Below are 16759 nucleotides of genomic sequence, written 5' to 3'. Positions count from 1 at the left end.
AAATGTTATTTAATCAGAAACCACTTCCAGATTTCTGGATTGTGCTGCGCTCAGAGTATCCTGCCTTGGCAAATCACGCTGTTAAGACACTGATGCCCTTTGCAACCACGTACCTATGTGAGAGTGGATTCTCGGCCCTGACTAGCATGAAAACTAAATACAGGCACAGACTGTGTGTGGAAAATTATTTAAGACTTAGATTCTCTCCAATACAACCCAACATTGCAGAGTTATGTGCATCCTTTCAAGCACACCCTCATTAACCTGTGGTGAGTTATTCACCATTTTTGATGAACAAATAAAGTTTTATATGTAAGATGGCTAAATAAAGAGCAAAATGATTGATTATTATTACATTATTATTTGTGCCCTGGTCCTATAAGAGCTCTTTGTCACTTCCCACAAGCCGGGTTGTGACAAAAACTCACATTTTTAAACATAAGAATGAGTGTATCTTATAGTGTATGTGTGACAGGCTTACAATGATGGCAAAAAACAACATTTGAGAGTGCGCTGACCCTGGTGCTAGAGGGGGTACGCAGCTGGAGGTTGAATGTTTGAAGGGGTACGGGACTATAAAATGTTTGGGAACCACTGCTCTAAACCACACCATTTTTCAATTCCTCATCAATCCAAGGGGATTTAACAGGTTTTACAGTAATTTTCTTAATGGGCGCGTGCTTATTAGTAACTGGAATGAGCAATTTCATAAATGTGTCAAGTTTAGCATCTAGTTGCCCTCATTACACCCCACAGACCAGCAAATATTATTTACATCATCAACATACGAATCCCTACAAAACGTATTGTATGACCTCTTATACACTATATTAGGCCCAGCCTTTGGAACTTTGGTTTTCCTAGATATGACTACTATATTGTGATCACTACATCCTATGGATTTGGATACTGCTTTAAAGCACATTTCTGCAGCATTTAGTAAAGATGTGATCAATACATGTTGATGATTTCATTCCTGTGCTGTTTGTAAATACTCTGGTAGGTTGACTGACAACCTGAACCAAGTTGCAGCCACTGGTTACAGTTTTAAAAAAATTGAGTGGGAAGCTTGATGAGAGTCAGTCAATATTTAAATCCCCCAGAAAATATAGCTCTGTTGATATCATTTACATTATCAAGCATTTCACGCATGTTATCCAGTATGGTGGCAAAAGTGCAAGATTATGTTCTAATACTTTTATTGCATCAAATGGTTGTTTTATTTCAACAGAATAGAGTATTCTTAACTATTGTGTGTGTTCTACTGAGGATGGGCCTCTGGGAGATAACACTGACAGGAGATTTACGATGTCGTTTGGGTGATAAAACCTAAAGAGCATTCCAGAGCATGGGTAATGTTTTCTGTTTATACCGTACCAGGGAGAGATGGTTCCAGTTTGGAGTCGGAGGGCCAGACACTGGTCTATACAATGAAAACTGTTGACACAGCAGATACTGTCTGCTATGTATTATAGGTATCTTTCATACAGATATTAACCTTGTGACCCATTCTATATATCTGTTGTTCATCATGTAGGTTGAAAGGGGTGTATCTTGGCTATAAAAGACCTTTGTTCTTTTGTCTCGGTGCTCTCAACGGATCATCAGAGATGGTGATTCGTCGACCAGCCATCGCTATTGCAAAGCTCTCACTATTAAAGATTTAGTTGAAGTATAACTCTGACTTTTGTGATAAGTTTGTCTCTCCTCATTTGATAGTAAAGAAATTAACCACCACACCAGTTACTGACTGTTGGCACTTGGTGGTCTATAGCAACTTCCCACAAGAATAGGCTTAAGGTGAGGCAGATGAACCTGTAGCCATATTACTTCAACAGTATTTAACATGAGATCATCTCTAAACTTTACAGGAATGTGGTTCTGAATATAGACCGCAACACCGCCCCCGTTGGCATGTCTGTCTTTTCGGTAGACGTTATAACCATGTATTGCTACCACAGTATCATCAAAGGTATTATCTAAGTAAGTTTCAGAGATCAGAATATGAATGTCATCTGTTACAAGCAAGTTATATACTTCATGGACCTAGTTTCTCAGGCTGCACATGTTAACATGGGTTATTTTGAGCACTTTTCTGGTTTGCTTGGTTGTTTTTAATGCTTTACTGGGAAGCTTATCAGAAGTAGACTTACTCATGTTATTTATATTGGAGCTGATAGTGCAGGGTGAGCGGCACACAGTGGTCTGCCTACTAGGGCACACCACCTCAATGCTAACAGTATAACTGTTGGACCGTAGAGCGAAGGAAAAGCAGCCAACAAGTCCTTAGCATATGTGGGAACTCCTTCAAGACTGTTGAAAAAGCATTACTCATGAAGCTGGTTGAGAGAATGCCAAGAGTGTGAAAAGCTTTCATCAAGTCAAAGGGTGACTACTTTGAAGAATCTAAAACATATTTTGATTAACACTTTTCTGGCTACTACATGATTCCATATGTGTTATTTCATAGTTTGATGTGTTCACTATTATTATACAATGTAGAAAATAGTAAAAAAAAAAAAAAACTTGAATGAGTAGGTGTATCCAAACTTTTGACTGGTAATGTACATAATGCAGAATTTTCATATCTAACATGTTTATCCTTTCCAAAAAAGCAACAGGAGTACATTCTCACTGGAGCCTGGCCTGGTCAGAAGTGGTGCACTATGTAGGGAATAGTGTGCCACTCACTCACCAATGCCTTTGAAGGTGACATGAAACAGAGGGACAATGGGCCGGTCATAGAAACTGTCCAGTTGGTTGACCAGAGCTTCCTTCACCATCTTATACCCTGAGATAAACACTACCCTGTCACTGCCTCGACGCAGGCTGAACACTGGACCATAGTCCTCAGCCATCTACAGGGAAGGAAGGAATGGTTGTGACACATTTATTACATTTTTATAAAATATTTAACCTTTATTTAGAGAATCCCAATTGAGACCACAGTTATTTTTCAATGGTGCCCTGTGTAAAACACGCCACATGCAAGTCAAATCTGTGTCAATTATTTCACTGCACTAGTAAAGATATAGTATTGGTAATTTAAGTCATTAGTAATCAAATATTTCTGATTAATATTAGCAATGATTATATGAGTATTTTTCTGACCTTGTCAATGGTCTTGAAGTCGAGCCCTGTGAAGATATTACCCAGGAAAGGAACAGACCAGGGTCCAGGGGGGAAGTTAGTTGGAATTCTGTTTCTGACGATGTCCACCACCAAGAGAAACACAAAGATAAACACCAGCCAGCCCTTCACATCGAAACAGTCCAATGCCGCCAGCAGAATCATGGTGAGAACAGCTGTTTTTGCAGTCTCTAAGACAGGTTGAAATGCTCTCTGTGATACTCTCTCTCAGTCTTTCTCTCTCAGTAGCCTCTCTCTTTCTCTCCGTTTCTGTCTTTCTCTCTCTGAAGCCCTCCTCTTTCTGTCTCTCTTTCTCTTAGCAGCCTCTCCACTACCAAGCCTATCCTTGGCAGTAGTAACTATAAGAGTCAGTGACAAGGAGGAAAACGAGGCTGCTCGACCATTAACTTGTGGTCTCAGGAGTAGTGTTGTTCTGTAATGGGGAACCATTCAGAGTTTATGAGAAAAACAAAGGAATACCAGACACTCAGGAGAGGGAGCACGAACTTTCTCCCTAACATGCACTTTTGTAAATATTTTCAGAAGCTGTAAAACTAGCAGTGATCTTTTTACAAGAAGGCTATCTACAGAATAAACCAACAGACAAGTTTAACTACAATAACATTCTCAGTAACATTTATTTGTTTTTGGTATTACTGTGGAATGTTGGTGTTTATATACAGTTGAAGTCGGAAGTTTACACACACTTAGGTTGGAGTCATTAAAACTTGTTTTTCAACCACTCGACAAATTTCTTGTTAACAAACTATAGGTTTGGCAAGTCGGTTAGGACATCTACTTTGTGCATGACACAAGTAATTTGTCCAACAATTGTTTACAGACAGATTATTTCACTTATAATTCACTGTATCACAATTCTAGTGGGTCAGATGTTTACATACACTAAGTTGACTGTGCCTTTAAACAGCTTGGAAAATTCCAGAAAACTATGTCATGGCTTTAGAAGCTTCTGATAGACTATTTGACATCATTTGAGTAAATTGGAGGTGTACCTGTGGATGTATTTCAAGGCATACCTTCAGTGTCTCTTTGCTTGACATCATGGGAAAATCAAAAGATATCAGCCAAGACCTCAGAAAACAATTGTAGACCTCCACAAGTCTGGTTCATCCTTGGGAGCAATTTCCAAAAGCCTGAAAGTACCCCGTTCATCTGTACAAACAATAGTACGCAAGTATAAACACCATGGGACCACGCAGTCGTCATACCTGTCACGTTCTGACCTTTATTTCCTTTGTTTTGTCGTTATTTAGTATGGTCAGGGCGTGAGTTGGGGTGGGCAGTCTATGTTTGTTTTTCTATGATTTTGGGATTTCTATGTTTCGGCCTAATATGGTTCTCAATCAGAGGCAGGTGTCGTTAGTTGTCTCTGATTGAGAATCATACTTAGGTAGCCTGGGTTTCACTGTTTGTTTGTGGGTGTTTGTTTCCGTATCTGTGTTTTTCACCACACGGTACTGTTTCGGTTTTCATTCATTTCACGTTTATTGTTTTTGAATTCATAGTGTTCAGTTTATGTTTTCTTAAATAAACAACCATGGACATTTACCATGCAGCGCATTGGTCCTCCGATCCTTCTCGCTTCTCTTCCTCAGACGAAGAGGAGGAGGAAAACCCTTACAATACCGTTCTGTCTCCTAGAGATGAACATACTTTGGGGCGAAAAGTGCAAATCAATCCCAGAACAACAGCAAAGGACCTTGTGAAGATGCTGGAGGAAATAGGTATAAAAGTATCTATATCCACAGTAAAACGAGTCCAATATCGACATAACCTGAAAGGTCGCTCAGCAAGGAAGAAGCCACTGCTCCAAAACCACCATAAAAAAGCCAGCCTACGGTTTGCAAATGCACATGGGGACAAAGATTGTACTTCATGGAGAAATGTCCTCTGGTCTGATGAAACAAAAAGGAGAAAAAGGCTTGCAAGCTGAAGAACACAATCCCAACCTTGAAGCACGGGGGTGGCAGCATTATGATGTGGGGGTGCTTTGCTGCAGGAGGGACTGGTGCACTTCACACAATAGATGGCATCATGAGGGAGGAAAATTATGTGGATATATTGAAGCACCATCTCAAGGCATCAGTCAGGAAGTTAAAGCTTGGTCGCAAATGGGTCTTCCAAATGAACAATGACGCCAAGCATACTTCCAACGTTGTGGCAAAATGGCGTAAGTACAACAAAGTCAAGGTATTGGAGTGGCCATGACAAAGCCCTGACCTAAATCCCATAGAAAATTTGTGGTCAGAACTGAAAAAGCGTGTGGGAGCAAGGAGGCCTACAAACCTGACTCAGTTACACCAGCTCCGTCAGGAGGAATGGGCCAAAATTCAACCAACTTATTGTGGGATGCTTGTGGAAGGCTACCCGAAAAGTTTGACCCAAGTTAAACAATTTAAAGGCAATGCTACCAAATACTAATTGAGTGTATGTAAACATCTGACCCACTGGGAATGTGATGAAATAAATAAAAGCTGAAATAAATCATTCTCTCTACTATTATTCTGACATTTCACATTCTTAAAATGAAGTGGTGATCCTAACTGACCTAAGACAGGGAATTTTTACTATGATGTCCGGAATTGTGAAAACATGAGTTTAATGTATTTGGCTAAGGTCTATGTAAACTTCCGACTTCAACGATACCTTAGTTGAATGCATTGACTGTAAGTTGCTCTGAATAAAAGTGTCTGCTGACAGCCTATACGGAGGAGGTCAGAGACCTGGCGGTGTGGTGCCAGGATTATAACCTCTCCCTCAACGTGATCAAGACAAAGGAGATGATCATGGACTACAGGAAAAGGAGGGCCGAGCACACCCCCATTCTCATCGCCGGGGTTATAGTGGAGCAGGTTGAGCGCTTCACGTTCCTTGTTGTCCACATCACCAACTAACTATCATGATCCAAACACACCATGACAGTCGAAGAGGGCACAACAACACCTATTCCCCCTCAGGAGACTGAAAAGATTTGTCATGGGTCCTCAGATCCTCAAAAAGTTATACAGCCGCACCATCAAGAACATCCTGACTGGTTGCATCACCGCCTGGTATGACAACTGCTCGGCCTCCGACCACAAGGCACTACAGAGGGTAGTGCGTACAGCCCAGTACATCACTGGGGCCAAGCTTCCTGCCATCTAGGACCTCTATACCAGGCAGTGTCAGAGGAAGGCCCTAAAAATTGGCAATGACTCCAGCCACCCTAGTCATAGACTGTTCTCTCTGCTACCGCACAGCAAGTGGTAATGGAGTGCCAAGTCTAGGTCCAAAAGGCTTCTTAAGTGCTTCTACCACCAAGCCATAATACTCTTGAACAGCTAACCGAATGGCTACCCGGACTATTTGCAATTGCCCCCCCCCCATTGTTACACTGCTGCTACTCTGTTTATTATATATGCATAGTCTCAATTACCTCGACTAACCTGTGCCCCCACACATGGACTCTGTACCGTTACCCCTCCCTGTATGTAACCTCGTTACTGTTATTTTATTGTTGCTCTTTAATTAGTTGTTATTTTTCTTCTTCTTTTTTCTTCTTTTATACTTCAGTTTATTTAGTAAATACTTTCTTCACACTTATTTTTCTTAAAACTGCATTGTTGGTTAAGGGCTTGTAAGTAAGCATTTCACTGTAAGGTCTACACCTGACAAATAAAATGTGATTTGATCAGGTGATAATGCTTATTGCTAAATAGCACACCTGCCTTATAATATGGACCATTTGATTTGTATTCATTTTGGAGTAGAATTTCCTTTACCAGAACTGACCTTCTCACAGTCAATACTCCCCAAGAAAATTGCAGGTTCCTCCACGACCTCTACTATAGTGTTATGTATGCTTTTGTCAGTGTATATATATATATATATATATATATATATATATATATATATATAATATGACAGGGAAATCAATACCCCGTTCAAGGGTGTAAAAAGCAGGGAAACACTGTATGTGTACAGTACATATATTGAGGTCATCTATAATTGGACTGGAAAACATTTAGTAAATCTGCAGTAGTAAGTGGCTTACCCAACCTCCCACCTCTGTCTGTATAAATGTCCTCGGAGTCAAGCGCTCTTTTCTTTATAGAAAGGAAAGCTAGACAGCTGTATATTTTGGTTAATTATTAAATAAATGACTCATGCATCACATGATTTCCTCTTCACCCCCTTATTGTCATTAGGTTCAAATGTATGGAGCAATTTAATTGCCAACAGAAATTGTAAATTAATTCCATAATTTTGAATTTATATCATTATCGTTGAATTTACAAATTGAACTTCAATTTCATGATTTGAAACGGAATCAAATTAATATTGTATTCAGTAAAAAAAAAAAAAAATTTAAACTCCAATTCAATATTTATATATTAATTTTGATATGGTAAACATTGCATTCATTTTCTGCATTTAACTTCTCAGATGCATTTAGATTCCGTTTTCAAATGTCGTTATCTAAATTCGTATTAAAAACCTAAAAACAACATCCAGGTACTTTGCCAGCCAGGAAAGCTAGCGGAGAACAGATAGAATCAAATGCTGTCTGGTAAATAGAAGCTAGTGGTACGAATGGTTTCTGAAGCCAATGTGGCAATTACAATTGATTTTCTTCATATGAATATGGCTCTAGGATTTTAGATCCAACTTCAGCAGCACCATTGTAAACAAGACCACGCTGCAAGTAACGCTTCCTCCTGATTCAACTAATATCAAGACTCAAACTCAGAACCGCTGCCTCGCAAACATGTGACCTCCTTCTTGAAGCAATCCAACCCATCGTGCTATTGAAAAAGGCCTTTTTCAGTTGTGCAAGGGGCAACACTTCAAGCTGAGGAGTGAGTTCCACAGATTCCCATCGATTACACCAGGGGTAGGCAACTAGCTGAATTATTATAATCTTTTTGACTAAAAACTACACTCAAAAGTTTGGGGGGCCCCAAAAAATGACTTGCAGACTGGTTTTGGCCACAAGTCTTCAATATCCAGCAAGGTTACTTATCAAGAGAGCATGGTTTGGTAATCTAGTTTGACATGTGTTAGTTTGTGTTAGATATGTTAGTTTCAAGTCTCCGGAAAGGGTAGTCATTGTAAGGGTAACATGTGACTGACTGGGTTATGACTGTGTTAGCCTGCTAAGCTAAATGGGTCTCTTCAAGGAGGTCAAAGGGGGGTGATGTGTAACACAGGTAGTTCAGTGACCGCGCTTGTGTAATGAGTAGTCTGTGTGGTCCTCTGTAGCTCAGTTGGTAGAGCATTACGCTTGCAACACCAGGAAAGTGGGTTTGATTCCCTGCACCACTCATACGTGAAATGTATGCATGTATGACTATAAGACGCTTTGGATAAGAGTAACTGCTTAATGGCATATAATATTATGAGCAACTTGAAAAGTTGAATTGGCTGTCTGACGCACAGGAGACCTGGGTTAGAATCCCATCAGTCAAACTAACACCTGTCTTCAGGTATCAGACAAGTTTGCTCATCAAATTCATGGATCACCAAACTACCTCGGTTGCACTCTCATTAAATGGGTTGCACAAATCCTTCACCTTCTGTTTGCCACAAAAATGGTTGTTGCTGTTGTGCAGTAGGCCTGATTTGGAACCCAGTCAGTTATATTGGTGCCGTAATCTCAAATCGCAATATTTACCCTATTGAAACTGAATATATAAATATTGAATTTCAATATTGAACTACATTTAAATTTAATTTCAAAACTGAATGCAATATTAATTCGATTCAGTTTCAAATCATGAAATTTAAGTTACATTTTATTATCAATTATTACATTTGTGCATTACAAATTCAAAAATATTTAATTCAAATGTCTGACTGGGAGTCAGATGGAACACATCAATGTGAATCCTGGGTCTTCGTGCTGGGCTGGAGGAGGAGGGGGCCAAAATATGGTTGTTGATGTATAGTAGGAAAGGCTAGCTTTGTATTATATAACAAGTAGGAGTTTCCTGGAAAGAGGGGAATAGGGCTAACATTGGTTTGAACTTTTGCAAATCTATGAGGACAGTCTTCATCATTCATTCTCATTCTCTCTCTCTCTCTCTGCTTTCTAACCACTTGGTTCTCAAATTACAGAGAAGCACACACACAAAAATAAAAAATGGATCTTACAGTACGTGTTCTGTAGACCACCGCCACTACTACTGAATCTACAATGTTTCTTTGTCTTTTTTGCCCCAGTATAACTAATAATTAACAACTGATGAATAATTTACAGTGCAATATAATTTACAACACAAATAGCTGTACTTTATCTGCTCTCTTAATATTATACAGTCAACACTATCTGCCTTTGTATGGTACCTATACCTTACTGAGCATAACTAATGACAGGTCACTGCTTTCAAATCAACCAGAAGTCATTCACCTTTGCATATTTTGAATGGATACAAAGTACACAGCGGCAGGATAGGGAATCAACACTCAGTTCAAGTGTGCAAAAAGCAGAACACTATGTATAGTTCATTCGAGTACAGGCTTCACTGAGTGAACAATAAAAGAGTAGAAGAAACGAGGCTATGCTCATGATGATACGTTTGTATTCATTAGAAAGGTTTGTGATCATACGCACATCCTTAAAAACATAGATGCTGGGCTAATAAAGAATACTAGTATAGAACAAGAAGGCCCGCACACTGTTAAAGCTCCCAATTCACCGCCTTATTGACAACCTTTTGATCCAAAACGGATCTTCGTCAGGTCAAACACACTGAGTGTTCTCATCCTAAATATAGTAGTGACCCGCACAGACAGCTGTGGGTTATGTGTTATGCTGTTCGTTGGTTGTGTTGTACTTACCAGTACTCAGTGTTCGCTGGGTCCGACATACCCATCAACCTGCTATGGAAGGAGAGTTTACAGTCTAGCCAGACACCTAGGTACTTATAGATGTCCACATATTCAAGGTCGGAACCATCCAGGGTGGTGATGCTGGTCAGGCGTGCGGGTGCAGGCAGCGAACGGTTGAAAAGCATGCATTTGGTTTTACTAGCGTTTAAGAGCAGTTGGAGGTCACGGAAGGAGTGTTGTATGGCATTGAAGCTCGTTTGGAGGTTAGATAGCACAGTGTCCAAGGACGGGCCGGAAGTATATAGAATGGTGTCATCTGCGTAGAGGTGGATCAGGGAATCGCCCGCAGCAAGAGCAACATCATTGATATATACAGAGAAAAGAGTCGGCCCGAGGATTGAACCCTGTGGCACCCCCATAGAGACTGCCAGAGGACCAGACAGCATGCCCTCCGATTTGACACACTGAACTCTGTCTGCAAAGTAATTGGTGAACCAGGCAAGGCAGTCATCCGAAAAACCGAGGCTACTGAGTCTGCCGATAAGAATATGGTGATTGACAGAGTCGAAAGCCTTGGCAAGGTCGATAAAGACGGCTGCACAGTACTGTCTTTTATCGTTGGCGGTTATGATATCGTTTAGTACCTTGAGCGTGGCTGAGGTGCACCCGTGACCGGCTCGGAAACCAGATTGCACAGCGGAGAAGGTACGGTGGGATTCGAGATGGTCAGTGACCTGTTTGTTGACTTGGCTTTCGAAGACCTTAGATAGGCAGGGCAGGATTGATATAGGTCTGTAACAGTTTGGGTCCAGGGTGTCTCCCCCTTTGAAGAGGGGGATGACTGCGGCAGCTTTCCAATCCTTGGGGATCTCAGACGATATGAAAGAGAGGTTGAACAGGCTGGTAATAGGGGTTGCGACAATGGCGGCGGATAGTTTCAGAACTAGAGGGTCCAGATTGTCAAGCCCAGCTGATTTGTACGTGTCCAGGTTTTGCAGCTCTTTCAGAACATCTGCTATCTGGATTTGGGTAAAGGAGAACCTGGAGAGGCTTGGGCGAGTAGCTGCGGGGGGGGGGGGCGGAGCTGTTGGCCGAGGTTGGAGTAGCCAGGCGGAAGGCATGGCCAGCCGTTGAGAAATGCTTGTTGAAGTTTTCGATAATCATGGGTTTATCGGTGGTGACCGTGTTACCTAGCCTCAGTGCAGTGGGCAGCTGGGAGGAGGTGCTCTTGTTCTCCATGGACTTCACAGTGTCCCAGAACTTTTTGGAGTTGGAGCTACAGGATGCAAACTTCTGCCTGAAGAAGCTGGCCTTAGCTTTCCTGACTGACTGCCTGTATTGGTTCCTGACTTCCCTGAACAGTTGCATATCGCGGGGACTATTCGATGCTATTGCAGTCCGCCACAGGATGTTTTTGTGCTGGTCGAGGGCAGTCAGGTCTGGAGTGAACCAAGGGCTATATCTGTTCTTAGTTCTGCATTTTTTGAACGGAGCATGCTTATCTAAAATGGTGAGGAAGTTATTTTTAAAGAATGACCAGGCATCCTCAACTGACGGGATGAGGTCAATGTCCTTCCAGGATACCCGGGCCAGGTCGATTAGAAAGGCCTGCTCACAGAAGTGTTTTAGGGAGCGTTTGACAGTGATGAGGGGTGGTCGTTTGACTACCGTGGCTAGCTAACGTACTTGAGAACAGGGGTTGAAAATGCTTCGAGGAAATCCTGTCACACCCTGATCTGTTTCACCTGTCTTTGTGATTGCCTCCACCCCCCTCCAGGTGTCACCCATCTTCCCCATTATCCCCTGTATATTTATACCTGTGTTCTCTGTTTGTCTGTTGCCAGTTCGTCTTGTTTTTCAAGTCAACCAGTATTTTTGTTCTCAGCTCCTGCTTTTCCAGTCTCTCTTATTCTCGCCCTCCTGGTTTTGACCCTTGCCTGTCCTGACGCTGAGGCGCCTTCCAAATCCCCCCCTGCCAGAATTCTCCCCCTGTCAGAATTCTCCCCCAAGAGTCAAATACTTTCTATAGAACAAACTTCATGTTTGGGAGCTTTAACCCCCATAGAGACTGCCAGAGGACCAGACAGCATGCCCTCCGATTTGACACACTGAACTCTGTCTGCAAAGTAATTGGTGAACCAGGCAAGGCAGTCATCCGAAAAACCGAGGCTACTGAGTCTGCCGATAAGAATATGGTGATTGACAGAGTCGAAAGCCTTGGCAAGGTCGATAAAGACGGCTGCACAGTACTGTCTTTTATCGTTGGCGGTTATGATATCGTTTAGTACCTTGAGCGTGGCTGAGACTGCCAGAGGACCAGACAGCATGCTGGTCTGAGATCCCCAAGGCAACCAAAAGGAATAATTAATGTATGTGTGTTATATTAAACATAAAGGAGGGAGTAAAATGTTGGAAAGCAATGAACATAAACTATGGCTGAATTATTATCCTACACTTTCAAAAATACTAGTCGCGTAAGACATGGGAGTGATGAAAAAGAGATTTATTTAGAGACTAATACAAGTCAGTAGCGGATTTAGGTATGGGCGACATGGGCAGCCGCCCAGGGCGGCATCTTAAACCCGCCCCCGGGTGCTGAAGGGAGGGTTCGCCCAGGGCGCCATTCAAACTAGAACCACCACATACACTTGAAACAAATAGCCAAACCGAAAACTGCAGACAAAAATGCTTTCTGGTCCTAAGATCAGTGAAATTGTGTTTGCCTTCCAAGCCAACAACCTGGGTTCTAATTCCCTGCCCCGCCATTCACTACAATATCATGACTTTATAAATCGAAAAATGGATGTAACAACTCCAGATTGACCCTTTAATAAGAGGCCAGTTTTTTTATGACATCACCATTTTAGTGACATGCCATGCTGCGGGACTGCAGCTGGATGCATCTATAAAAATATAGTCTTTATTACAAGGAATTGTATTCTTCTTTTCTTTTGGACATCTTCAGCATCTTACTGTCATATCATCAGTAACCATATATGTCACTTAAAGGTAGTAGCATAATCATAATATAATTATTATTCTCCTTATGTTCGAAATAAATGTTTGTAACCTGTGTCGCTTCCTCCACTGTCCCTTCCCCCCTACTGGGCTTGAACACACGTGATCGCCTGCCTTACAAAATAACATTCAATCAATCTATACAGTTGAAATCAGAAAGTATCCAGACCCCTTGACCTTTTCCACATTTTGTTATGTTACAGTCTTATTCTAAAATGGATTAAATAAAATGTTTTCCTCATCAATCTACACACAATACCCCATAATGACAAAGCGAAAACAGGTTTTTACAAATGTATTAAATATAAAAAAACATAAATACCCTAATTTGCATAAGTATTCAGACCCTTTGCTATGAGACTTGAAATTGAGCTCAGGTGCACCCTGTTTCCATTGATCGTCCTTGAGATGTTTCTACAACTTGATTGGTCCACCTGGGGTAAATTAAATTGATTGGACATGATTTGGAAAGGCACACACCTGTCTTTATAAGGTCCCACAGTTGACAGTGCATGTCAGAGAAAAAACAGAGAAAATTGTTCTTGGAGCACCGAGACAGGGTTGTGTCGAGACACAGATCTGGGGAAGGCTACCAAAACATTTCTGCAGCATAGAAGGTCCCCAAAAACACAGTGGGCTCCATCATTCCTAAATGGAAGAAGTTTTGAACCACCAAGACTCTTCCTAGAGCTGGCCGCCCAGCCAAACTGAGCAATCGGGGGAGAAGGGCCTTGGTCAGGGAGGTGACCAAGAACCCGATGGTCACTCTGACAGAGCTCCAGAGTTCCTCTGTGGAGATGAGAGAACCTTCCAGAAGGACAACCATCTCTGCAGCACTCCACCAATCAGGCCTTTATGGTAGAGTGGCCAGACGGAAGTCACAGAAGACACAGCTCGCTTGGTATTTGCCAAAAGGCACCTAAAGAACTTTCAGACCATGAGAAACAAGATTCTCTGGTCTGATGAAACCAAGATTGAACTCTTTGGCCTGAATGTCAAGTGTCACATCTGGAGGAAACCTGGCACCATCCCTACGGTGAAGCATGGTGGTGGCAGCATTGTCTGTGGGGATGTTTTTCAGCGGCAGTTACTGGGAGACTAGTCAGGATCGAGGGAAAGATGAACGGAGCAAAGTACAGAGAGATCCTTGATGAAAACCAGAGCAGGTTCACCTTCCAACAGGACATAGACCCTAAGCACATAGTCATGAAAACACAGGAGTCATTCCCGAAGAAGACTCAAGGCTGTAATCACTGCCAAAATTTCTTCAACAAAGTACTGAGTGAAGGGTCTGAATATTTATGTAAATGTAATATTTTTTATTTTCAATACATTTTCAAAAAAATCTTAACCTGTTTTTCCTTTGTCATTATGGGGTATTGTGTGTAGTTTGATGATGATTTTTAAAAAACAATACATTTTTAGAATAAGGCTGTAACGTAACAAAATGTGGAAAAAGTCAATGGGTCTGTATAGTTTCCGAATACACTGTATATCATTTTCAGATTTTAAATAAGCATAAATCCTTTAAATGAAATAAAAACTAAATTCAACTGGACTACTCCCGCTGTCAAAACTTTTATTGACGCTGATAACCGTTTTTGTCTGTCTCAGCTGGTGTTGCGTTATTTGGACTTCGGGGAATCTGCATGCAGCTATTTTCTTAGAGGGGGCTCTCAACTCCCACTTACAACTTTTACAGACGCTGATAACAGCTGACCGACATGTGACAGCACCATACCACCCATCCTCAAATGGACAGGCTGAAAGGATGGTGCAAACCACCATGGCGCACTGAAGAGGATTGCAGCAGGGGACTGTCAGACACGCTTGGCCAGGTTCCTACTGGCCCAACACACAACCCCCAACTCAGCCACAGGGAAGAGCCCTGCATAGCTGCTGATGGGTCGTCGGCTGACAACTGCACTTGATTGCTTGCTCCCTGATCTCCAAGAGGACATGCACCACAGACAAGAAGAGACAGGAATGAGGCACCAGGATACGTTCAGGCAGTTCCAACCATTGTTGTAGGATGAACCAGATGGATGCCTGCTGTGGTGGAGCAGGCCACAGGCCCGGTGTCATGCAGAGTCTCCGTACACATAAGTACATTTTAGTATTTAATTGTAACTTAAAAATGTAATACAGGAATGCACCAGGTTTCGGCTACCTGAGGCCTGAGGACATTGCTCGTCCATATATTAAAATATTCTTAATTACATTCCTTACTTAGATTTTTGTGTACTGGTTATATGTTGTGAAATTGTTAGATATTACTTGTTAGATATTGCTGCACTGTGGGAACTAGAAGCACAAGCATTTCGCTACACCCACAATAACATCTGTTAAACATGTGTATGTGACCAATAAAATTGTATTTGATGGTCAGGTTCACAGGCAACATGTTGACCAGCTTTGAGGGCGCACTTCTGTGGCAGGGACCGAAACGACACTGCCCGCCCCAGCCGACTCACAGCTTTCTCTCGGAAGCACCACTGAAATGAGTCCTGCTTCTTCCCTACCAGATTCTGCTGGAGCAGAGTCATGCTACTGTGGGAGGCCCTACGAAGGTTAGTAGCTCTACCAGTGTTTCTCAGCGATCCAGCTGGGTCAGAGTTCACCCTAAATATTTTGAGGACTAGGGTTGTCTAATCTGGGCATAGGAGGAAATCCCAGGGGGGACGGGGGACGGGGGGGGGGACACGACCCCCCATCCTGGGAAAAATATGATTTGACCCCCCCAATATATCACTGTAACCATAACTATGTAATTTCAATAATATTAATAACACCCAATGAAAGCACTTGTGCTGATTATAGACACTTAATAGCGCGTTTTTAAGTTTCAAAAGATTGCAACCCCCCGCCCTTTGCCTCACAATGTTTTGATCCACTACCAGTTCTTTAGCTGATAAGGTAATAGAGGGTTCGTATCTACTGTCCGAAAGGCACTCAATGTATGTAACTGACGTGAGGTTAATCCAGTCAATCGCGCCATATCAATGTTTTTTTTTTATGTTGGCAGGGTTCACACACTAGCTGAATTTGCAGAGCTAGCGCGCAAACTAAAGCAAACATTAACTATCAAGCTAGCTACTACCTATTCCATTTATGTGGCGTTGTCAAAGATGGAATCTTTGCTATCGTCAGTTTATTCCAAGATCAGCATGCAGCTGTAGTGCTTCAAAGTCCCTGTGATAAGGTCAGCACCAGCGACTCCTGTGGGGGGCCGAGCGCAGTACACGCTAACCAAGGTTGCCAGGTGCACTGTGTTTCCTCCAACACATTGGTGCAGCTGGCTTCTGGGTTGGATGCGCACTGTGTTAAGAAGCAGTGTGGCTTGGTTGGGTTGTGTTTCGCAGGACGCATGACTTTCATGCCATGGGCAGAGTGAAATTGAAAGTGGCAGTTTTTATTTTCCAACATGTTCTCTTTTCAATTTCTATTAAAATTGTGTAAGTGTATGCACTTTACTTCTTGGAAGTGTGAACCAGGAGAGCAACACCACACCCCAACCACACGCCAATGCTGTACATTCTAGCCATGTTGGGCTCTCTGTAAATTGATTTTGGACTAGTGTAACCAACACACAGGGTCCAAACCCAGGTCTCTTGCGCACCAATAAAGCATAGGCCTGCTTTATTGGCAGGGTATGTGTGCTTTAGCCAGTCTGATAATACCACTATCCATTATTGAAGTTACAGCTAATCAGCTCCTGGGATCTACTAGAAAAGCACCTAATGATGTTCACCCGTACTCCAGATATAAGCGTGATACACCT

The 16759-nt window shown here is 42.1% G+C and overlaps 1 protein-coding gene across 1 annotated transcript in view; it reads right to left on the bottom strand.

The window, feature by feature from the left end:
* The window catches only part of LOC109897972 (cytochrome P450 2J2), a 31713-nt gene extending 28119 nt beyond the window's left edge, over positions 1-3594 (bottom strand). The window contains exons 1-2 of the mRNA XM_020492675.2: positions 3112-3594; positions 2696-2858 (exon numbers count right to left, since the gene is read on the bottom strand). Coding sequence (XP_020348264.1) covers positions 2696-2858; positions 3112-3294 — 346 coding nt within the window. The 5' untranslated portion in view covers positions 3295-3594. The remainder of the gene's footprint in view (positions 1-2695; positions 2859-3111) is intronic.
* Positions 3595-16759: the final 13165 nt, after the last annotated feature.

Source organism: Oncorhynchus kisutch, linkage group LG10 (genome assembly GCF_002021735.2).
Source record: "Oncorhynchus kisutch isolate 150728-3 linkage group LG10, Okis_V2, whole genome shotgun sequence".
NCBI lineage: Eukaryota > Metazoa > Chordata > Actinopteri > Salmoniformes > Salmonidae > Oncorhynchus > Oncorhynchus kisutch.
The sequence above is the reverse complement of the archived record's forward strand: the minus strand, read 5'-3'. Positions and strand labels throughout refer to the sequence as shown.